General features: G+C 57.4%; 1 protein-coding gene across 1 annotated transcript; it reads right to left on the bottom strand.

The window, feature by feature from the left end:
* Positions 1-6,531: 6,531 nt before the first annotated feature.
* EPPK1 (epiplakin 1) lies at positions 6,532-24,067 on the bottom strand. Its single transcript, XM_069780236.1, has one exon. It carries the CDS (start codon positions 23,798-23,800, stop codon positions 6,962-6,964), a length of 16,839 nt encoding a protein of 5,612 aa, XP_069636337.1. The 5' UTR covers positions 23,801-24,067; the 3' UTR covers positions 6,532-6,961.
* Positions 24,068-24,492: the final 425 nt, after the last annotated feature.

Here is a 24,492-nt window from a genome sequence, read left to right as displayed (position 1 = left end):
TCGCAGGTGCTTTGGTGTCCTGGAGGCCACAGCTCAGCACCCTTCACTCCCAGGGGCCAGCTCCTGGTGCCACCGGAGCCCAATGTAGCTGGTGCACCGTTCTTGCATGTCTGCTGCCATGCCCTGGGCGCGTGGTGTGCCAGACCATGGCACAGCGCAGGTCTCCCAGTCCGGGGCAGGTGGCAGCCACAGGGGTACCGTGCTGCTGCCAATGTAGTCGGGTGTTACACCCAGCAATGCGGCCGGCTGCCTGGGGTCCTGACACCGGCTATTCCTGTTTACTGTCGTAGAAGAAGTCAGGTTTCCAGGAGGAGTAAAATGGACAAAAAGGGAGGAGAGGCTTTGAATAGGCCGCTGAAAAAAGGCCAGTGGGAGCTGGCCTCCCAGGAAAGGCCACCCACCTTCCACCATGGTTGCAAATAAAACATTTTGGGCCCTCCAGCCTGAAGTGGGATGTGGCAGGAAGGTGGGTGTGATGCTCATCTTAACAGCTTTGGTGTCTAATTATCCACCATAAGTGTTAATGACTGCCTGGGCATGTTCCTGGAGTGTCCTTTGAAAGGTACTGGTTCAGCATGGTGACCAGGGCCATACTGGTCCACAGGTGGAGGAGAAGACGGCCAGATGAGGCTGTGGCATGTCCTGGAGTGACAAGAGTGCTGCCATGCTTGGGCTGGAAGGCATGAACCTCAGTGACGGGCAGGTGAGGTGTAGGGGCTGGAGCTGCTGGGGCCACACAGTCCATTCTACTTTCTTAAAAAAAAAAACCAACAGAAAATCAGGATCATAGAATAATTTAAGTTGGAAGGGACATTCAGAGGCTGTCTGGTCCAACTCAGAGCAGGTCCAAACAGATCTCTGCTCAGGGCTGTGTTCAGTCAGTGTTGATCACCTCCAAGGGGAGGGAAGGGACCTATGGAGATCCCACCCCTCCGCTCAAAGCAGGGTCAGCCACAACCAGGCTGAGGTGCTGAGGTTGCTCAGGACTATGTCCAGTTGGGTTTTGAGTATTACCAAGGATAGAGATGCTGCAATCTCTTTGGGCAACTCTGCCAATGTTTGGCCACCTTCACAGTAAAAAAAGTGTTTCCCGATATTCGGAGGGAACCTGCAGCCCTGTCTTGCCTCTTGTCCTGTCACTGCACACCACTGACAAGAGCCTGCCTCCATCTTCTTTCTTCCCTCCGTTCAGGGATTTATATATGTTGATGAGATCCCCCTAAGCCTTCTCTTCACCAGGATGAACAGTCCCAGCTCTCAGCCTTTCCTCGTAGCAGAGAAGCTCTAGTCCCTTCAACACCTTTGTGACCATTTGCTGGACTGCCTCCAGTATGTCCATATCTGTCTTGTTAAACTATGACAGGAGCTCAGAACTGGACCCAGTACTCCAGGTGTGGTCTCACCAGTACCGAGTAGAGGGGAAGGATCACCTCCAGCCTGGCCACTGCAGCGCAGTACCGCCCAGTACAGACCAGTACCACCCAGTATGGTCCTGCCCAGCTGCTGGAGCCCACCCAGGGTCTCTGCACAGGCTGAGAGACATGGCTGCTGTCCTCTCATTTGGAGTTTCAACCAGCAACAAAGCTGCACATGTATCCCAAAGACACACTCCCGCAGACACACACAGAAGACACTGACACGGCCGGTCAGACAGACTGCCACAGACAAGACACTGCCATCAGCAGCACCCACACACAGGACCTACTTCATGCACAAGCACAGGCAGCCACATCCCCTCCTCCTCTGGGGCTGGCAGAGGCAGGAGGTCACTAGTTCAGACACAGACATGACTCTCTCTGGGTTCACAAGCACAGGCATGCTTGAGGATCCCCCAAGTACCAGCATAGACCCTCTGTCCGCCTCGCACCCCTCACCCATGGGTCCTCATGGTCTGGCACAGCTTGAAGCTTGCTGGTGAGGACCCCCACCACCACCACACCAGGGCTGGGGAAGATGCTCACCACCCCTCCACCAACCAGTACCAGGCACACAGGCTATGTGACCCATGGTCCCGCTCCAGCCACCAGCGCGGGGACACCCACTCACACCAGTCCCCCTGAGTAGCTGGTTTTTGGGACACAATCTGTGGGACCCTCCCCAGATCCAGAGAGCTGAGGCCCCGCCAGCTGCTGATGCTGAGACCCTCAGGGTTACATCCATACCAGCTGCAATGTCCTGGTGTACCTGCAGTTTCCTGATAGCCCATCAATTAGTGCCACTGACCAGGTTTGTTTCTGGTTATTGTCTTCGTTAACACTAATTGGTCAGGCTTTATGTCTCCACGTTTGCCTCCTTTCATTTCCTTTTCATCTCAACAGAAAAAATAAGCATCCTCTTGCTTCACACATCCTGACCGATTGGTGCGACTGGCCAGGTTTGTTCCCATCACTGCCTCCTGTATCATTTATTGATCAGGTTTACCCCTGTATGTTCCTGTTGATGGCTCCTTTGACCAGATACCCTCAAAGGAGCAGATGCTCTCCCTCTGCACCACCTTACACCACCAAAGCTCCACTGACCACCAAAGCTGGGCCACTGCTGAGATCCTGGTTGCAGCCCCACCAAGGAGCCCAGTCTCCTCTCGGGGTATTACGTGGTGCCTTTGGATGGACACAGATTGTGTGTGTTATCCTGGCACGGGCATGTTCCGTGCCTAATCCTAACATTTGATTTATTCTGACTGCTGCCGAGCACGCATCCAATAATGTGTTACAATTCTTGCTGCTGACCAGCAACAGCTCAGAGCTGGGTATGTGGACACTAGGATTGCTTCTCCCCTTGTGTGCCTTTTTACCTACCTTGAATGTAATCTGCTATTTTTACTCCAGTCACTCTATGTTGCTTGGTCTTCCTGCAGTTTTTGCAGCTGGCACTTTTCTTTACTAAGCTGAATAATTTAATACCATCTGCTCCTCCACTGTTCACAACATTTCCCAGACCGTGTCTGCACATGTTAAACAGCCCAGCTCTCAGCATGGGTCCCTCTAGGCCCTGCTGGTGACTCCCTCTCTGAGAAGAAGGCTCACTTTTTCTTGTCTTTTCTTTCCTTTGAGCCTTTGCAGCTTTTGCTTCCATGACTTTCCAGCAGCAACTGCCACAGTTTAACTGTCTGCTGTGTGCAGAAATCTTTCCTGCTGTTTCCCCACAACCTAGTTCTTAGGGAAAATAGCAAATATTAGTTCCCTGCTTGCCTTGCCCACGTCATTTATGATTTTATGTCCCTGCTCAGGATCTGCCCTTCCTCCTGACCGCAGAAGACACTATCTACCTAGCTCAGTCTCTGCACAGATAGCCACTGCCCTTTAAGTCTGTCTGCTTGCCTTCCTCTTGTCCTGCTCCCTGGAGCTGGGATTTCAGTCCAGAGTTCTCTGTTGGTGTATTTGTGAGTTTGACCCACCTCTAAGCTCGCTGATAACAGCCCCACACTGCCACCAGCACACCCTCCTCTGCCGCTTCTATGCATTTTTATACTTTGGCATCACAGTGTCCTGGTGAGCCTCCTCCCAAGAAGCCCATGGCATGCCAGTGTTTCATTGAAGATGAGGCATTTAGGTTCCTCAGCCCTATATATTACATTTATCCTGGTTTTCTACTTTTTTCTGTATTGTGTTTAAACAAGATTCTGCTTCTTTAAACTGCGCTTCCCTTTTCCTTTTCTTCATGCTGGTTTTCACCACATTTGAACGGTGCAAGTTTGGCCTCTCCTTTGCTTGGAGATGCAAAACTTCTATGACAATATCTTTTCAGCTTCTCAGCCCCATTTTATGAGCTCATGTCTCTGCTTTACTATCTGACCTCCACGTGGTACCTGGACCGTTTCAGGGAATGCTGTCATAGAGGGCCTGGCTTTCACCTTCCTGCCTGAAGCCTACATTTTAATGCTAGAACGTCTTTCCTCCATCTTTTTCTGTGTGGGGCCCAGGGTCACCATCTCCTCCCCAGCACTTATTATGAGCCTTTCCAGAAACCTCTGCCCTGCAGGTGAGTCACAATGCGACTCCGGACCACAAGCCCCAAATTTTGTTTTACCTCAGCTCACTCTCTGGGTCCCTCATCAGGGAGGACCGTCACTACCACAACGTTCCTGTTAGGCATCATTGCCTGCTCTGGGACAGGAATTTCCTACAGAGATATTGCTAGCTCCTGGCTGTTCAAGTGTGTGTGGCTGTCCAACACGACTCCTGAGGTGAGCCGTGATGCTCCATATGGCCACGGAGGTCCCTGATCCCCCGCCCGGGGATGAACTGACTGTCTTTAACCAGGCTGCTTCTGCACCTGCGCTGTAGCCTCCACCCCAGGACCAGGCTAACATGCTGCCCAGGAAGGCTGCTCCAGCTGCAGGACGATTCTTCAGTGCCACCTGCCAGTAACATGCCAAGGAGAGCCTTGAGCTGCTCCCCACGCAGTCCTTGGGAGGTCTGGAGCAGCACAGTGGGGACAGCAGCCAAGCTTCGTGAGACCCTACCCTGTCTTCCTTTCCTTAGTGCATGCTTTTCATCCTGTGCAGTCCTCCTCCCGTTCCTGATCTCTGTGTGAGACTGGCTTTTTCTGTATCCAGTGCCATGAGGTGATAACAGCCAAGCTTTGTGGACCTGACCCTTGGCAGATGATACTCTGGCCCAGGGCTGGGAAACTGAGAACTTCAGAATACTATAAGGCTTCCTCTTGGTTCCTTTTCTCTTGTATATCCTAGTGAATATATAAAAAATAAGCCACCAGCTTTCAGTTAGGTTTAGTTAAATGGCTTTTGGCTAGGTGTGTTAGACCAAAGATCCTATCAAGAAATGGCCTTATAACAGCTAGGTTTAGTACGAACATGGGACAGCTGTCAGAAAGAGCTTATCACCAGAAAAGAGACCCTGGAAAGGGGAAGGGCTAAACCACAGCTGGAGGGCTGCAGGCATCCATCCTGCTCCACAGGGATTGCTGGGTCTCCATGGCTTTGCTAGCAAGGCACAAGCTAATGGACAAGAAGGCTGGGAAATGGGATACTTGGAGATCAGGTGAAAAGTGTGGTGGAGGTTGAAAGATGTGGAACTAGAGACTGAATAAGAGAAGACGGTCTGAGGGCAAGGGGTATGGGCAGGAATGTAAGAAGGGCCGTGATGCAACAGGGCAAGAGCCCATCCAGCCAGGTGCTTTCTCTCGTGCAGCAGCCGCCAGCAAGCCCTCTTACACTGTAGCAGCACACAGGGCTCCGAGATCTCGAGATGGCACAAGGCTAGAGTGTGTGAAAGACATGGCTTGGACATTCACCCTGCATTTGGCTAAAGCATTTTCTAATCCATTTCGAGGAAAGAGCAGAAGTCTGCAAGATGAATACGAAGCCTCATCTTTGACATGGGAACCTGAATCATCAAGGCCCTCTGGAGATGGCATTACAATGTCTGCAGGTTGGTGCGGGAAGAAGCTGAACTAACCCCAGTACAGAGTGCAGTGAGGCCTGAGAGCTGTAAAACTTCCCCATTATGCTCTGGCACTTTGAGTAAACTGTGGCATTTCTGGTGCTTCCCCATGTTCATAATGCAGATGGTGGTAGGACAGACACAGTTATACCAGCCCAGAACAGAGGGCCGTGTCTCCACTATGCTGTGGCCAGCTCTGTGGAGTCTATCAGAGTCTACACTAAGTATGTAATAGCAGTGCTAGTCCATACCGACACCTCCCTGACCCTGTCTTCCATCTTCTAGCAACCTGTGACTGAGGGACCTCCTGAGGCAGAAGCGTGTCTTTGCATTTAACAGCCCTCAGTGGACTTCCCTCCTATTAATTTGTCCCACCACTTTTTGGGCCCATGCAAATCTCCAGGCTACACAGCAGGTTATGGTAAGGAATTCCACGACTAATCTATGCTTGTTTACAGTTATCAGCTGTACAAGCTGTGGCAAAAAATCCATTTTCCAGGACACTACTGGGTTAATTAAGGCAAATAGCCTAAGGTAATGTGTTTAAGGAGAGTAAGTTTCCTCCTATTAAGCAGTAGTAGAATTATTCTACTCTACGGCAGCGTGGTTCTGGGGCTACCTACTCTCCAGGAGCGTGGTATGTGAGCTGAGTCAGCTCAGGACACAGGATGGCAAAAGGAGCTGAGAAATGTGCAGAGGCCCCAGCTAGAGGGAATGGATGCTCCGCTGCTGGCTCCCCTGACCGTGCATAGATAGACTAGAAATATGGCACGACAATGTACACTACGGGCTCTCAACTCCCGCATGGATCCCACAGAACAGCTCTCTATAGAGGCTCCATGGACAGTTGGGGAATTGGAGGGAGGGAAAGCAAGCATGTGAGTGAATTGAGTGTACTTATCGGTGAGAGACCAGACCACTCTAAGCTGAGAGTGTATGTAGTCCAGACACCCCCAGAAAAGCTAGACAGGCTGAGACATTAAGAGCAAATGCGGGTAATATACCCCAATGCAGTAAACACCTAACACCAGCCTGACAAAGTGCCTACCTGGAAATCTGGTCTCCATGTAAAATTCAGATTTGAAAACCTGCAACTCTAATAACGGCCTGCAAATCTGCTAGGAAAAAAATGTTCTTTATGCATAAGAAAACCAACTAGAAGGAGAATAAAAATACCACTCTCAATACAACTCATATGCCATAAAAGACATACTTCCATTCAAATGTACAGGAGGAAAATGAGGACAACATATTTCACCAAAAGGAATGGAGATAACCCAGGCTGACTCCAGCATTCCTGAAAGACTACAGAAGACAAAGGCTTAATATGCTATGCCACAGCGCTCAGGGAAGACATTTAAAAGCGATACCTGATGTGCGTAGGTTATTGAAAGGGAAAAAGAACAATGAAGAAATTTTCAGCATGGAATTAGAATTTTAAAAAAAAAAAAATTTTAAAAAATAGAAAGAAAAATGCCAGCAGCAAACAAAATATTCACAATAGCTAATATATTCACCAAAGTAATAATGAAAAAAAATTGCAAAAGGTTTTACAATTACTTTCTAAAAATCTTAAGGAAGTAAAGACCAGTGTCCGGGTCGGGTACGCAGCGGCGGAGGAGCTGCATGTAGGTGAGGTTCTCGTGGGTGTTGGGGTCGAAGAAGCCCTTGGTGTCGTCGCTGGGGTCGGAGAGGATCTGGTTCATCTCGTGGTCGAAGTAGCCGCGCCGGTAGGCCACCTCCACGGGGAGGCGGTGGCTGTGCACGGGGTCGATGATGCCGCCGGTGGCGATCTGGGCCTCCAGCAGGCGGATGCCGTGCTCCTTGACGATGAGCTCCTTCTTCATGGCCTGGAAGAGAGAGATCTGGTCGCCGGTGTAGGGGTCGGTGTAGCCCGTCACGGCCCTCTCGGCCGACAGGAGCTTCTCGTGCAGCTCGCTGCCCACCAGCCCGGACGAGACGGCCTCGTCCACGGAGAGCTTCTTGTTGCTGAGCGGGTCAACGACGAAGCCGGTGGCAGCCTGCGCCTCCAGCAGCACCAGAGCCGTGCCCTGCCTCAGGATGCCCTTCCACATGGCCTGGTAGATGGTCATCTTCTCCATCTTGGCGGGGTCGGCCTTGGAGGGCACCAGCACGCCGGCGATGCAGCCCGTGCCGTCCAGGTAGCGCTTGACGGAGGCCATTTCCGTCACCTCCTCCACCGTCTTGGAGCCTTGGACGAGGTCGGCCAGCGTGTCCTTGTCGATGATGCCCGAGTCCACCAGGTCCGAGGCGGTCACCTGCCTCCTGAACCCTGTGAATTTCATGCTGCTGCTCCGCTCCACCACCTCCTCGACGAGGAGGGTGAGGTGCCTCGCCAGCTCGTCCAGCGCCAGACTGCCGGCCCGGACCTGCGCCAGCAGCTCCTGCCTCTTTGCCTCGGAGACGTACGTGGAGAAGAGGAGCTCCCACAGGGAGACCTTCCTGCCGTGGAAGCCACCCGCCGAGACCTCGACGGTGCGGGACTTCAGGGACCGCTCCAGCTCCAGCTCCCGCTCCCGCTCCTGCTCCCGCTCCCGCTCCAACTCCCGCTCCTGCTCCCGCTCCCGCTCCCGCTCCTGCTGGGAGCCCGTGGCCTCGCCATTCTCGGCCAATGGCGGGGCCTCCCGCTGCATCGGCTTGCGGGCCAAGGCAGCGCCGTGGCCCTGGCCCTCAGCCCCGGTGATGATGGCGGTGAGGAGGGTGATCATCTCCGAGATGGTGACCGTCCCCGCCTTGTACCTCCGGAGGAGGTCCTGGCGCCGGTGGTCGGGGACGTAGCGGGAGAAGAGGAGCTCCCAGACGGTGACGCTCTGGCCCTGGAAGAGCCCCACGCTGAGGGTGGTGCGGGCAGCCTGCAGGGCTTGCCGGGCGTCGTCGGTCAGCTGGTAGAGCACGGAGCCCTTGTCCATCAGCTGGAGCATGAGCAGCCCCGTGTCCGGGTCGGGTACGCAGCGGCGGAGGAGCTGCATGTAGGTGAGGTTCTCGTGGGTGTTGGGGTCGAAGAAGCCCTTGGTGTCGTCGCTGGGGTCGGAGAGGATCTGGTTCATCTCGTGGTCGAAGTAGCCGCGCCGGTAGGCCACCTCCACGGGGAGGCGGTGGCTGTGCACGGGGTCGATGATGCCGCCGGTGGCGATCTGGGCCTCCAGCAGGCGGATGCCGTGCTCCTTGACGATGAGCTCCTTCTTCATGGCCTGGAAGAGAGAGATCTGGTCGCCGGTGTAGGGGTCGGTGTAGCCCGTCACGGCCCTCTCGGCCGACAGGAGCTTCTCGTGCAGCTCGCTGCCCACCAGCCCGGACGAGACGGCCTCGTCCACGGAGAGCTTCTTGTTGCTGAGCGGGTCAACGACGAAGCCGGTGGCAGCCTGCGCCTCCAGCAGCACCAGAGCCGTGCCCTGCCTCAGGATGCCCTTCCACATGGCCTGGTAGATGGTCATCTTCTCCATCTTGGCGGGGTCGGCCTTGGAGGGCACCAGCACGCCGGCGATGCAGCCCGTGCCGTCCAGGTAGCGCTTGACGGAGGCCATTTCCGTCACCTCCTCCACCGTCTTGGAGCCTTGGACGAGGTCGGCCAGCGTGTCCTTGTCGATGATGCCCGAGTCCACCAGGTCCGAGGCGGTCACCTGCCTCCTGAACCCCGTGAATTTCATGCTGCTGCTCCGCTCCACCACCTCCTCGACGAGGAGGGTGAGGTGCCTCGCCAGCTCGTCCAGCGCCAGACTGCCGGCCCGGACCTGCGCCAGCAGCTCCTGCCTCTTTGCCTCGGAGACGTACGTGGAGAAGAGGAGCTCCCACAGGGAGACCTTCCTGCCGTGGAAGCCACCCGCCGAGACCTCGACGGTGCGGGACTTCAGGGACCGCTCCAGCTCCAGCTCCCGCTCCCGCTCCCGCTCCCGCTCCAACTCCCGCTCCTGCTCCCGCTCCCGCTCCTGCTGGGAGCCCGTGGCCTCGCCATTCTCGGCCAATGGCGGGGCCTCCCGCTGCATCGGCTTGCGGGCCAAGGCAGCGCCGTGGCCCTGGCCCTCAGCCCCGGTGATGATGGCGGTGAGGAGGGTGATCATCTCCGAGATGGTGACCGTCCCCGCCTTGTACCTCCGGAGGAGGTCCTGGCGCCGGTGGTCGGGGACGTAGCGGGAGAAGAGGAGCTCCCAGACGGTGACGCTCTGGCCCTGGAAGAGCCCCACGCTGAGGGTGGTGCGGGCAGCCTGCAGGGCTTGCCGGGCGTCGTCGGTCAGCTGGTAGAGCACGGAGCCCTTGTCCATCAGCTGGAGCATGAGCAGCCCCGTGTCCGGGTCGGGTACGCAGCGGTGGAGGAGCTGCATGTAGGTGAGGTTCTCGTGGGTGTTGGGGTCGAAGAAGCCCTTGGTGTCGTCGCTGGGGTCGGAGAGGATCTGGTTCATCTCGTGGTCGAAGTAGCCGCGCCGGTAGGCCACCTCCACGGGGAGGCGGTGGCTGTGCACGGGGTCGATGATGCCGCCGGTGGCGATCTGGGCCTCCAGCAGGCGGATGCCGTGCTCCTTGACGATGAGCTCCTTCTTCATGGCCTGGAAGAGAGAGATCTGGTCGCCGGTGTAGGGGTCGGTGTAGCCCGTCACGGCCCTCTCGGCCGACAGGAGCTTCTCGTGCAGCTCACTGCCCACCAGCCCGGACGAGACGGCCTCGTCCACGGAGAGCTTCTTGTTGCTGAGCGGGTCAACGACGAAGCCGGTGGCAGCCTGCGCCTCCAGCAGCACCAGAGCCGTGCCCTGCCTCAGGATGCCCTTCCACATGGCCTGGTAGATGGTCATCTTCTCCATCTTGGCGGGGTCGGCCTTGGAGGGCACCAGCACGCCGGCGATGCAGCCCGTGCCGTCCAGGTAGCGCTTGACGGAGGCCATTTCCGTCACCTCCTCCACCGTCTTGGAGCCTTGGACGAGGTCGGCCAGCGTGTCCTTGTCGATGATGCCCGAGTCCACCAGGTCCGAGGCGGTCACCTGCCTCCTGAACCCCGTGAATTTCATGCTGCTGCTCCGCTCCACCACCTCCTCGACGAGGAGGGTGAGGTGCCTCGCCAGCTCGTCCAGCGCCAGACTGCCGGCCCGGACCTGCGCCAGCAGCTCCTGCCTCTTTGCCTCGGAGACGTACGTGGAGAAGAGGAGCTCCCACAGGGAGACCTTCCTGCCGTGGAAGCCACCCGCCAAGACCTCGACGGTGCGGGACTTCAGGGACCGCTCCAGCTCCAGCTCCCGCTCCCGCTCCTGCTCCCGCTCCCGCTCCAACTCCCGCTCCTGCTCCCGCTCCCGCTCCTGCTGGGAGCCCGTGGCCTCGCCATTCTCGGCCAATGGCGGGGCCTCCCGCTGCATCGGCTTGCGGGCCAAGGCAGCGCCGTGGCCCTGGCCCTCAGCCCCGGTGATGATGGCGGTGAGGAGGGTGATCATCTCCGAGATGGTGACCGTCCCCGCCTTGTACCTCCGGAGGAGGTCCTGGCGCCGGTGGTCGGGGACGTAGCGGGAGAAGAGGAGCTCCCAGACGGTGACGCTCTGGCCCTGGAAGAGCCCCACGCTGAGGGTGGTGCGGGCAGCCTGCAGGGCTTGCCGGGCGTCGTCGGTCAGCTGGTAGAGCACGGAGCCCTTGTCCATCAGCTGGAGCATGAGCAGCCCCGTGTCCGGGTCGGGTACGCAGCGGCGGAGGAGCTGCATGTAGGTGAGGTTCTCGTGGGTGTTGGGGTCGAAGAAGCCCTTGGTGTCGTCGCTGGGGTCGGAGAGGATCTGGTTCATCTCGTGGTCGAAGTAGCCGCGCCGGTAGGCCACCTCCACGGGGAGGCGGTGGCTGTGCACGGGGTCGATGATGCCGCCGGTGGCGATCTGGGCCTCCAGCAGGCGGATGCCGTGCTCCTTGACGATGAGCTCCTTCTTCATGGCCTGGAAGAGAGAGATCTGGTCGCCGGTGTAGGGGTCGGTGTAGCCCGTCACGGCCCTCTCGGCCGACAGGAGCTTCTCGTGCAGCTCGCTGCCCACCAGCCCGGACGAGACGGCCTCGTCCACGGAGAGCTTCTTGTTGCTGAGCGGGTCAACGACGAAGCCGGTGGCAGCCTGCGCCTCCAGCAGCACCAGAGCCGTGCCCTGCCTCAGGATGCCCTTCCACATGGCCTGGTAGATGGTCATCTTCTCCATCTTGGCGGGGTCGGCCTTGGAGGGCACCAGCACGCCGGCGATGCAGCCCGTGCCGTCCAGGTAGCGCTTGACGGAGGCCATTTCCGTCACCTCCTCCACCGTCTTGGAGCCTTGGACGAGGTCGGCCAGCGTGTCCTTGTCGATGATGCCCGAGTCCACCAGGTCCGAGGCGGTCACCTGCCTCCTGAACCCCGTGAATTTCATGCTGCTGCTCCGCTCCACCACCTCCTCGACGAGGAGGGTGAGGTGCCTCGCCAGCTCGTCCAGCGCCAGACTGCCGGCCCGGACCTGCGCCAGCAGCTCCTGCCTCTTTGCCTCGGAGACGTACGTGGAGAAGAGGAGCTCCCACAGGGAGACCTTCCTGCCGTGGAAGCCACCCGCCGAGACCTCGACGGTGCGGGACTTCAGGGACCGCTCCAGCTCCAGCTCCCGCTCCCGCTCCTGCTCCCGCTCCCGCTCCAACTCCCGCTCCTGCTCCCGCTCCCGCTCCCGCTCCTGCTGGGAGCCCGTGGCCTCGCCATTCTCGGCCAATGGCGGGGCCTCCCGCTGCATCGGCTTGCGGGCCAAGGCAGCGCCGTGGCCCTGGCCCTCAGCCCTGGTGATGATGGCGGTGAGGAGGGTGATCATCTCCGAGATGGTGACCGTCCCCGCCTTGTACCTCCGGAGGAGGTCCTGGCGCCGGTGGTCGGGGACGTAGCGGGAGAAGAGGAGCTCCCAGACGGTGACGCTCTGGCCCTGGAAGAGCCCCACGCTGAGGGTGGTGCGGGCAGCCTGCAGGGCTTGCCGGGCGTCGTCGGTCAGCTGGTAGAGCACGGAGCCCTTGTCCATCAGCTGGAGCATGAGCAGCCCCGTGTCCGGGTCGGGTACGCAGCGGCGGAGGAGCTGCATGTAGGTGAGGTTCTCGTGGGTGTTGGGGTCGAAGAAGCCCTTGGTGTCGTCGCTGGGGTCGGAGAGGATCTGGTTCATCTCGTGGTCGAAGTAGCCGCGCCGGTAGGCCACCTCCACGGGGAGGCGGTGGCTGTGCACGGGGTCGATGATGCCGCCGGTGGCGATCTGGGCCTCCAGCAGGCGGATGCCGTGCTCCTTGACGATGAGCTCCTTCTTCATGGCCTGGAAGAGAGAGATCTGGTCGCCGGTGTAGGGGTCGGTGTAGCCCGTCACGGCCCTCTCGGCCGACAGGAGCTTCTCGTGCAGCTCGCTGCCCACCAGCCCGGACGAGACGGCCTCGTCCACGGAGAGCTTCTTGTTGCTGAGCGGGTCAACGACGAAGCCGGTGGCAGCCTGCGCCTCCAGCAGCACCAGAGCCGTGCCCTGCCTCAGGATGCCCTTCCACATGGCCTGGTAGATGGTCATCTTCTCCATCTTGGCGGGGTCGGCCTTGGAGGGCACCAGCACGCCGGCGATGCAGCCCGTGCCGTCCAGGTAGCGCTTGACGGAGGCCATTTCCGTCACCTCCTCCACCGTCTTGGAGCCTTGGACGAGGTCGGCCAGCGTGTCCTTGTCGATGATGCCCGAGTCCACCAGGTCCGAGGCGGTCACCTGCCTCCTGAACCCCGTGAATTTCATGCTGCTGCTCCGCTCCACCACCTCCTCGACGAGGAGGGTGAGGTGCCTCGCCAGCTCGTCCAGCGCCAGACTGCCGGCCCGGACCTGCGCCAGCAGCTCCTGCCTCTTTGCCTCGGAGACGTACGTGGAGAAGAGGAGCTCCCACAGGGAGACCTTCCTGCCGTGGAAGCCACCCGCCAAGACCTCGACGGTGCGGGACTTCAGGGACCGCTCCAGCTCCAGCTCCCGCTCCCGCTCCTGCTCCCGCTCCCGCTCCAACTCCCGCTCCCGCTCCCGCTCCCGCTCCTGCTGGGAGCCCGTGGCCTCGCCATTCTCGGCCAATGGCGGGGCCTCCCGCTGCATCGGCTTGCGGGCCAAGGCAGCGCCGTGGCCCTGGCCCTCAGCCCCGGTGATGATGGCGGTGAGGAGGGTGATCATCTCCGAGATGGTGACCGTCCCCGCCTTGTACCTCCGGAGGAGGTCCTGGCGCCGGTGGTCGGGGACGTAGCGGGAGAAGAGGAGCTCCCAGACGGTGACGCTCTGGCCCTGGAAGAGCCCCACGCTGAGGGTGGTGCGGGCAGCCTGCAGGGCTTGCCGGGCGTCGTCGGTCAGCTGGTAGAGCACGGAGCCCTTGTCCATCAGCTGGAGCATGAGCAGCCCCGTGTCCGGGTCGGGTACGCAGCGGCGGAGGAGCTGCATGTAGGTGAGGTTCTCGTGGGTGTTGGGGTCGAAGAAGCCCTTGGTGTCGTCGCTGGGGTCGGAGAGGATCTGGTTCATCTCGTGGTCGAAGTAGCCGCGCCGGTAGGCCACCTCCACGGGGAGGCGGTGGCTGTGCACGGGGTCGATGATGCCGCCGGTGGCGATCTGGGCCTCCAGCAGGCGGATGCCGTGCTCCTTGACGATGAGCTCCTTCTTCATGGCCTGGAAGAGAGAGATCTGGTCGCCGGTGTAGGGGTCGGTGTAGCCCGTCACGGCCCTCTCGGCCGACAGGAGCTTCTCGTGCAGCTCGCTGCCCACCAGCCCGGACGAGACGGCCTCGTCCACGGAGAGCTTCTTGTTGCTGAGCGGGTCAACGACGAAGCCGGTGGCAGCCTGCGCCTCCAGCAGCACCAGAGCCGTGCCCTGCCTCAGGATGCCCTTCCACATGGCCTGGTAGATGGTCATCTTCTCCATCTTGGCGGGGTCGGCCTTGGAGGGCACCAGCACGCCGGCGATGCAGCCCGTGCCGTCCAGGTAGCGCTTGACGGAGGCCATTTCCGTCACCTCCTCCACCGTCTTGGAGCCTTGGACGAGGTCGGCCAGCGTGTCCTTGTCGATGATGCCCGAGTCCACCAGGTCCGAGGCGGTCACCTGCCTCCTGAACCCCGTGAATTTCATGCTGCTGCTCCGCTCCACCACCTCCTCGACGAGGAGGGTGAGGTGCCTCGCCAGCTCGTCCAGCGCCAGACTGCCGGCCCGGACCTGCGCCAGCAGCTCCTGCCTCTTTGCCTCGGAGACGTACGTGGAGAAGAGGAGCTCCCACAGGGAGACCTTCCTGCCGTGGAAGCCACCCGCCGAGACCTCGACGGTGCGGGACTTCAGGGACCGCTCCAGCTCCAGCTCCCGCTCCCGCTCCTGCTCCCGCTCCCGCTCCAACTCCCGCTCCTGCTCCCGCTCCCGCTCCCGCTCCTGCTGGGAGCCCGTGGCCTCGCCATTCTCGGCCAATGGCGGGGCCTCCCGCTGCATCGGCTTGCGGGCCAAGGCAGCGCCGTGGCCCTGGCCCTCAGCCCTGGTGATGATGGCGGTGAGGAGGGTGATCATCTCCGAGATGGTGACCGTCCCCGCCTTGTACCTCCGGAGGAGGTCCTGGCGCCGGTGGTCGGGGACGTAGCGGGAGAAGAGGAGCTCCCAGACGGTGACGCTCTGGCCCTGGAAGAGCCCCACGCTGAGGGTGGTGCGGGCAGCCTGCAGGGCTTGCCGGGCGTCGTCGGTCAGCTGGTAGAGCACGGAGCCCTTGTCCATCAGCTGGAGCATGAGCAGCCCCGTGTCCGGGTCGGGTACGCAGCGGCGGAGGAGCTGCATGTAGGTGAGGTTCTCGTGGGTGTTGGGGTCGAAGAAGCCCTTGGTGTCGTCGCTGGGGTCGGAGAGGATCTGGTTCATCTCGTGGTCGAAGTAGCCGCGCCGGTAGGCCACCTCCACGGGGAGGCGGTGGCTGTGCACGGGGTCGATGATGCCGCCGGTGGCGATCTGGGCCTCCAGCAGGCGGATGCCGTGCTCCTTGACGATGAGCTCCTTCTTCATGGCCTGGAAGAGAGAGATCTGGTCGCCGGTGTAGGGGTCGGTGTAGCCCGTCACGGCCCTCTCGGCCGACAGGAGCTTCTCGTGCAGCTCGCTGCCCACCAGCCCGGACGAGACGGCCTCGTCCACGGAGAGCTTCTTGTTGCTGAGCGGGTCAACGACGAAGCCGGTGGCAGCCTGCGCCTCCAGCAGCACCAGAGCCGTGCCCTGCCTCAGGATGCCCTTCCACATGGCCTGGTAGATGGTCATCTTCTCCATCTTGGCGGGGTCGGCCTTGGAGGGCACCAGCACGCCGGCGATGCAGCCCGTGCCGTCCAGGTAGCGCTTGACGGAGGCCATTTCCGTCACCTCCTCCACCGTCTTGGAGCCTTGGACGAGGTCGGCCAGCGTGTCCTTGTCGATGATGCCCGAGTCCACCAGGTCCGAGGCGGTCACCTGCCTCCTGAACCCCGTGAATTTCATGCTGCTGCTCCGCTCCACCACCTCCTCGACGAGGAGGGTGAGGTGCCTCGCCAGCTCGTCCAGCGCCAGACTGCCGGCCCGGACCTGCGCCAGCAGCTCCTGCCTCTTTGCCTCGGAGACGTACGTGGAGAAGAGGAGCTCCCACAGGGAGACCTTCCTGCCGTGGAAGCCACCCGCCGAGACCTCGACGGTGCGGGACTTCAGGGACCGCTCCAGCTCCAGCTCCCGCTCCCGCTCCTGCTCCCGCTCCCGCTCCAACTCCCGCTCCTGCTCCCGCTCCCGCTCCCGCTCCTGCTGGGAGCCCATGGCCTCGCCATTCTCGGCCAATGGCGGGGCCTCCCGCTGCATCGGCTTGCGGGCCAAGGCAGCGCCGTGGCCCTGGCCCTCAGCCCCGGTGATGATGGCGGTGAGGAGGGTGATCATCTCCGAGATGGTGACCGTCCCCGCCTTGTACCTCCGGAGGAGGTCCTGGCGCCGGTGGTCGGGGACGTAGCGGGAGAAGAGGAGCTCCCAGACGGTGACGCTCTGGCCCTGGAAGAGCCCCACGCTGAGGGTGGTGCGGGCAGCCTGCAGGGCTTGCCGGGCGTCGTCGGTCAGCTGGTAGAGCACGGAGCCCTTGTCCATCAGCTGGAGCATGAGCAGCCCCGTGTCCGGGTCGGGTACGCAGCGGCGGAGGAGCTGCATGTAGGTGAGGTTCTCGTGGGTGTTGGGGTCGAAGAAGCCCTTGGTGTCATCGCTGGGGTCGGAGAGGATCTGGTTCATCTCGTGGTCGAAGTAGCCGCGCCGGTAGGCCACCTCCACGGGGAGGCGGTGGCTGTGCACGGGGTCGATGATGCCGCCGGTGGCGATCTGGGCCTCCAGCAGGCGGATGCCGTGCTCCTTGACGATGAGCTCCTTCTTCATGGCCTGGAAGAGAGACATCTTTTGTCCTGTGTAGGGGTCGGTGTAGCCTGTCACTGCTCTCTCTGCACAAAGAAGTTTTTTTTGTAGCTCGCTGCCCACCAGCCCGGACGAGACGGCCTCGTCCACGGAGAGCTTCTTGTTGCTGAGCGGGTCAATTATGAAGCCGGTGGCAGCCTGCGCCTCCAGCAGCACCAGAGCCGTGCCCTGCCTCAGGATGCCCTTCCACATGGCCTGGTAGATGGTCATCTTCTCCATCTTGGCGGGGTCGGCCTTGGAGGGCACCAGCACACCGGCAACACTTCCAGTTCCTTCAAGGTATCTTCTCACACTATCCATTTGTGCTATGCCTTGTGCCGTCTCTTTTCCTTCGTGTAGTTTTTCCATTGTTTCTTCTGTAATTATTTGTGCACTTACAAGTTCTGTTGCTGTTATTTGTTGTCTGATTCCTTGGAACCAGACATCACTTCTGTCCTCTTCTTTTTCTTTAATGATATTTAGTATTGTATCAATGATTCCTTGTATAATATGATTGGATTTTTCTTTATATTTTTTCACCAGTTCTTTTCTTTTCTCTTCTGTGATGTACTCAGTACAGAGAAGTTCCCACAGTGATAATACTTGTCCATTGTATTTTCCAACAGGCACTTGTACCTTTGTAGATAATAGGGCATTTTTTGTTTGCTCATCAATGTAGAAATAATCATCTTCTTTTTCCATGACCTGCAGCAGGTACAATCCAGTATCTCTGTCTTTGTAACATCTCTGCAGGAGCTGACTGTAACTGATTTTCTCATGGGTGTTTGGATCTATAAAACCTTTGCTACCATGATCTGGATCAGAAAGCAGAAGAAACATATCATCATCCAAGTAGCCGCGCCGGTAGGCCACATCCACAGGGAGGCGGTGGCTGTGCATGGGGTCAATGACACCGCCAGTGGCGAGCTGGGCCTCCAGCAGGCGGGTGCCATGCTCCTTGACTGTTATCTTTTGCCTTATGGCCTGGAAGAGGGATATTTGATTTCCTGTATGAGGATCTGTGTATCCCGTCACAGCTTTCTCTGCCAACAGGAGATTCTTGTGCAAGTTGCTCCCCACTAACCCGGATGTGACGGCTTCATCCACGGAGAACTTCTTATTTTTTAGTGGGTCAATGAGAAAACCAGTGGCAGCCTGTGCCTCCAGCAGTCCCAGTGCACATTGCTCTGTGAGAAGGCCCTTCTTCAGGGCCTGGTAGATGCTCATCTTCTCTTTCTTCGATGGGAGTAGAACCCCAGCAATGCATCCAGTGCCATCCAAGTACCTTTTGACGGTGTCCCTCTTTGTGAGGCTGGCAAGTGTGAGACTTCCATCCTGCAACTGATCTAGAGTTTTCTTGTCAATTATCTCAGAGTTAAACAATTCTGATATTGACACATCCCCCCGGAGTCCTCTAACCTTGAGGGCTTCTGCTCTTTGCTCTGTATCCTCAATTATTTTGAAGATGACGGCTATAAGGTCTTCCAGTGTTAGGGTTTTGCATTTGTACTGCATCACTAGTTCTTTCCTTTTTTGCTCGGAGATGTAATGAGAGCAGAGAATTTCCCAGATGGAAACTGTTTGGTCCTTAAACTTTCCAATTTTCACTTTAAGGGGCTTTGAGCACAAAACCTTTTTTGTAATTTCATCAATGTAGAAGTACTTTCCTCCTTCCTGTACAACTTGCAACATGTACAACCCAGTCTCTGAATCTTGGACACATCTCTCCAGGAGCTGCATGTAGGTGAGGTTCTCGTGGGTGTTGGGGTCGAAGAAGCCCTTGGTGTCATCACTGGGGTCAGAGAGGATCTGGTTCATCTCCTGGTTGAAGTAGCCGCGCCGGTAGGCCACCTCCACGGGGATACGGTGGCTGTGTACAGGGTCAATGATGCCACCAGTGGCAATCTGGGCCTCCAGCAGGCGGATGCCGTGGCTCTTCACAATCAGCCCTTGGTTCATAGCTTCAAACAGGGACATTGGGGCTTTTGTGTAGGGCTCGGTGTAGCCTGTTACGGCTCTTTCTGCACAGAGTAGCTTTTCAAAAATCTCCCCTCCAATTAGACCTGCAGTTAATGCTTCCTCCACTGAAAACTTCTTGTTTTTCTCTGGGTCAATGATGTAGCCAGTGGCAGCCTGCGCCTCCAGCAGCACCAGTGCTGTCCCTGGCCTCAGGATGCCCTTCCTCATGGCCTGGTAGATGCTCATCTTCTCATTGCTTGGCTGTATAAGGACCCCTGCTATGAAATTGCTGCCCTCCAGGTACCTACGGACAGAGTCCATTTCAGTGACTTCTTTGATTGTTTTCTTCCCTTGGTTGAGCTCATCGAGGGTTTTTTTGTCTATCAGTTGAGACTGGAAGAGGTCACTGGCGGATACTCTTTTCCTTAGTCCCTTGAATGCAAACTTCTTGCCTTGTGTCTCAGTCTCTTTGATGATTGTGGTAACAATTGTTATGATTTCATGTAGCACTTCAGTATTCTCATCTTTGTACTTTTGCACTAGCTCTCTTCTCTTACTGTCTGAGAGGTATTCAGAGTTGAGAAGGTCCCAGACTGACACTGTCTGTCCTTTGAACCGCCCTATGTTGACACAAACAGTCACAGATTTCAACACCTCCATGGTTTGTTCATCCACACAGAATATTGCATTTTCTGACAGAGGAAGGAGCCAGAGACCTGACTCAGCCTCATGAATGCACCTGTCCTTCAGCTGCTGGTAGGTCATGTTCTCTTTTGTGTTTGGGTCAAAAAAGATTTTGGTGCTGTCATTCAGCTGAGAGAGGGTTTGGATCAGGTCCTCATCACAGAAGCCATATCTGCATGCAGCCTGGAGTGGAAGGTGATGGTGGTGAATGGGATCAATGACCCCTCCTGTGGCCAGCTGGGCCTCTAGCAAGGGAACAGCATCTCCCAGGGGAATCAACTCTTTCCTGAGTGCCTGACATAGTGAGATGGAGCTCCCTGTGTAGGGATCTGTGTAGCCAGTCACTGCCCTCTCAGCTAGAAGGAGTTTCTCGGTGAGCTCTTCGCCAACAACAGCTGCTTTCACAGCATCCCTCACACTGAGTCTCTGGTTTGTTGCTGGGTCAGTTAGGTATCCTGTGGCTGCTTGAGCTTCTAGCAGCCTCAGAGCAGCCCCAGGGAGGAGGAGATTGTTTTTCATGGCATCGTAAAAGCTCATCTTCTTTTTGGATGCTTCTATGAATACCCCGGCGATGCTGCCTGTGCCCTGCAAGTACCTCTTCACACTCTCCATCGCAGCCACTTCCTTGGGAGTTCTTATGCCCTCAGCCAATTCTTTAAACGTCTTCTCAGTAATGATGCCAGCATCCAGCAGCCAGACTGCAGGGACACTGCCCCGCAAGCCTTCCAAGGTGATCTCGGTGCGGGCTTTCATTTCCATCTCCCCAACTAGTCTGAGCACAAGAGCAACCAGCTGCTGCAGCGACATTTCCTCAGACCGGAACCTCTCCATGAAGTCACTCCTCTGCTCCTCAGTGAAATACCCAGAGTGTATTAGCTCCCAGAGGGAGACCCCTTTTTCCTTCACCACGGTTTCCTTGAAAACCTGTTGGATTTGTTCGTCGGTGTAGGCAGGAGCCACTGTCTGTTGCAGAGGCAGCAAGTGGAAGCCAGAGATCTCGTCCTTCTGGCAGCGCTTGATTAACTCAGCATAGGTCACGGTCTCTTTGCTGTCTGGGATGCAGAAGGCTCTGTTGTTGTCATTGGGCTTAGAAAGGGCCTTGCTTGTATCCTCATCCAGGCATCCTCGCTTCTGGGCAGATTCTGTGGGGATATAGTGGCCACATGTTGGATCAATAATGCCTCCTGTAGCCATCTGCACCTCCATCAACTGCATGGCCTGTTTGTCCGCAATCAGGCCCTTCTTCATTGCCTGGAAGAGGGGTATCTTCTTGCCTGTGAAAGGATCTTTATAGCCTGTTACAGCCCATTCTGCATGCTGCAGTTTCTCATGGACTTCTGGCCCAATGACTCCCTCCTTGATGGCATCATCCACACAGAGTTTCTGGTTGTTCACTGGGTCAATGATGAAGCCTGTGGCAGCCTGGGCCTCTAGCAGTGGGAGGGCTACTCCTGGTACCACAATGTTTTGCTTCATGGCCTCGTAAATGCTTATCCTCTGGTTTGATGGCTGGAGTACAATCCCCCCGATGCTGCCAGAGCCATAGAGGTACTTTCTGACAGAGTCCATGTGCAAGACTTCCTCTGGTGTGACGGATCCCTCCAACACCTTCTCAAACAGGGCCTTGTCAATGACACCTGTTTCCATCAGGTGGTAAGCGCTGATGCTGCCTCTCATGGCTGGGAACTTGATGGGGGCCCATTTTTTCATTTCCTCCTCTAGCATGATTCGAATTTGCTCCAGGGTGAGCTTCCTCAGCTGGTAGTGGTTGAATATCTCTCGGCGCCTTCCCTCACTGAAGTACTCGGAGTTCAGCAGGTCCCACACGGAGACCTTCTCCCCCCGTAACCGCCCAAACCTGACCGGCAGCCAGGAGCTCCTGAACACCCGTCTGGTGGTATCATCAATGAACTGGAGCTGCCTGCTGTTCAGAGGAAGGAGGCAGAGCCCGGTGGATGGCTCTGTAATGCACTTCTCCTTGAGCTGCAGGTAGGTGAGGTTCTCATGTGTGTTGGGGTCAAAGAAGCCCTTGGTGTCATCGCTGGGATCAGAAAGGATTAAGTTCATCTTCTTGTCGAAGTAGCCACGCTTATAGGCCACCTCCACGGGGATGCGGTGGCTGTTGACGGGGTCAATGATGCCACCAGTGGCAATCTGGGCCTCAAGCAGGCGGATAGCATGCTCCTTCACAATGAACTCTTTATTCATGGCCTGGAAGAGGGAGATCTTGTTCCCTGAGTAAGGATCTCTGTAGCCGGTGACCGATTTCTCTGCAGTCAGTAGCTTGTCGTAAACATCTGGGCCAATGACATTCGCTCTTAAAGCCTCATCCACAGAATACCTTTTGTTGGCAGCTGGGTCAATGATAAATCCAGTGGCAGCCTGTGCCTCCAGGAGGATCAGTGATGTTCCTGGCCTTAGAAGTCCTTTCCGCTTTGCCTGGTAGATGCTGATCTTCTCCTGGGAGTTGGGAAGCAGCAGCCCACCAATGCTACCTGTCCCTTGTAGGTACTTCTTGACAGTGTCCATGCTGACAACTTCTTTCGCTGATGTTGCTCCCTCCTTCAGTTTCTTAAATAAATCTTTGCTGATAATTTCAGAGCTCAGGAGTTGGTCTGCTGTCACCTGGTCCCTCAGTCCTTTGAAGGTGACATTAGCAGTGGAAGCCACTTCCTCAATGGCGGTGCTGACTGCCTTACCCAATTCTTGTATAGAGAGTGTTCCTGCAAGGTACTGCTGAGTGAGAGCAGCTCTTTGCTCATTCTGGATGTAGTCTGAGAAGAGGAGTTTCCAGAGAGACACTGACTTTCCCTTGAATTTACTTAAAGCAATGGGTACTTGTGTGTTTTCCAGAGCTGTTTGGGTCCTATGGTCAAAGAAGAATGGGGTTCCCTCAGATCCTTCTCTGCTGTCTCCACCAAGTGGCAGCAGAAGGAGCCCTGTGTTCGGATCAGTTACACAGCGTCTGAGCAGGTCTGCATAGGTCAGCTTCTCCTTGGAGCTGGGGTCAAAGAATCCTTTCATGTCATCAGTAGGACTGGAGAGGAGCTGTCTTGTGGCCTCGTCCAGGTACCCCCACTTGCAAGCTGTCTCTGTGGGGACACGGAGGTGCCTGCCTGGAGCAATTATACCCCCTGTGGCCATCTGAGCCTCCAGAAGGCAAATGCCGTGATCCCTGGGGATGAATCCCTTCCTGATGGCTTGGAATAGAGAGAGCATTTCTCCAGTGGAGGGGTCCCTGTACCCCATGATGGTCCTCTCAGCTGAAGACAATTTCTCATGAAGCTCTGGGCCAATGAGACCAACCCTGACAGCCTCATCAACTGAGTAGGTTTTGTTCTTTACGGGGTCTGTCAGGCTGCCGGTGGAGGCCTGGACTTGCAGGAGCATCAGAGCAGCACCAGGCAGGAGGAGATGCTCTCTCAGGGCCTGGTAAAGGCTTTTCCGCTCACTGGAAGGCAGGACAACACCAGCCACGCTCCTTGTCCCATGGAGGAACTGCTGAACGGAGTCGTTCTCTGCTACCTCCTGGGCAGAAACTCTTCCCTCCTCAAGACCTCTGAACATGTCAGGGCTGATGATGCCAGAGTCCAGCAGATCCCTGCTGGTCACCCTCCCTCCCAGCCCTGGGAACGTGATTTGCAGGGGTAAGAGGAGGAAGCCTGAGGCTGGATCAACAACACACCTCTTTATAAGCTCCATATAAGTGGCCCTCTCCATAGTACTGGGGTTGAGGAACCCTTTGCTGTCCTCATTGCTGGGGTCAGAAAGGAACTGGCTCATCTCTTCATCTAAATATCCCCTCTCACAGGCAACATCTGCTGGGATCCGGCAGCCAGTGGCTGGGTCAATGATGCCTCCAGTTGCAATCTGGGCCTCTAGCAGCCGGGTACCTTGCTCTCTCCTGATCAGGTCCTTCTGGATCGCCTGGTAGAGGGAGATTTTCTCTTCCGTGTAGGGGTCCACGAAGCCAGTAGCAGCTTTCTCTGCAGAGAGTAGCCTCTCCTTCAGCTCCAGCCCCACCAGCCCCAGCTCCACGGCTTCTGCTACAGAGACATGCCTGTTCTTCACTGGGTCAGTGATGAAGCCCATGGCTGCCTGGGCCTCTAGAAGACAGAATGCTGAATCCAAACTCAGGAGGTGCTCTCTGGTAGCATCATAAAAGCTCATTATCTTCTTTGAAGCCTCTACATACACTCCAGCAATGCTGCCAGCTGCCTGCGAGGGCTCACTAGAAGCATCCATCACCACCACATCCCTGTCAGCTGCCTTTTTCTGTTTGCAAGGCAGTATGTCCTGGCTCAAGTGGTTTGCTCCTGGCATGTCTTCCTGGTGAGAGTTGGGGGCAGCATGGCCATTCACTGCTGGCTTGCTCTCCATCCTCCCACTGCACGCCTTTCACAGCTGTCAAGACTCTTTGAAGAGAGGGGAGAGAATGGGAAAGCTCAGTGAGAAACCAACTTTTCTATGGGTTGCATGCTAAATAATACTGGGAAAAAAAAAAAGAAAAAGAAATACTTCACAGGCAGGAGGAAGTAACAGCTGAAGGCTGAGCATATTTAGGGCACTGTGCTTGCCCCTGAACATGACATGCTGAGCCAGACCTGCCAGAGGCAAGCACCGTCTGCTTTCTGAGCTAGACTTGCTGGGTGCACTGGGACATCTCAGTGTGACAGAGAGACTGGAGCAGAAGCACTGGTGGGACCCATGGAGCACTGAGCTGAGGCAGGCCTGGCTCCTGTGAGGAGTTAAAGCCCCCCCGAGCTGTCACATGCATTTGGCCACCAGTTTGTGCAGGGCTCATCTCTGCACAAAACCCTTGTAGAGTGCTTCAAGGGCCTGGAGGGCAGTGGGGCCTGGGGCAAAGCAGCAACCCCAGGGAGTACCAGCACTCGCTCGGGCTGCTGCTGACACCGGCACAGGGATGAGCAAACCCTGAGCCAGCACAGAAAGGCTGCTCCCCTCTGCCAGGGACAGGGGCTGAGCCTGGTCCCCTGGCACACTCCCCACAGCAGCACCGGTCAGCAGGGGCTGGAGCCACCGGGCACCCAGAAGAATCCCTGGAGGCTCTT

The sequence above is a fragment of the Haliaeetus albicilla genome, chromosome 3 (genome assembly GCF_947461875.1).
Source record: "Haliaeetus albicilla chromosome 3, bHalAlb1.1, whole genome shotgun sequence".
NCBI classification, from domain to species: domain Eukaryota; kingdom Metazoa; phylum Chordata; class Aves; order Accipitriformes; family Accipitridae; genus Haliaeetus; species Haliaeetus albicilla.
The sequence above is the reverse complement of the archived record's forward strand: the minus strand, read 5'-3'. Positions and strand labels throughout refer to the sequence as shown.

Excerpts from the sequence above, each read along its gene's own strand:
- EPPK1 (XM_069780236.1), bottom strand. The coding sequence starts at position 23,800 with ATGGAGAGCAAGCCAGCAGTGAATGGCCATGCTGCCCCCAACTCTCAC.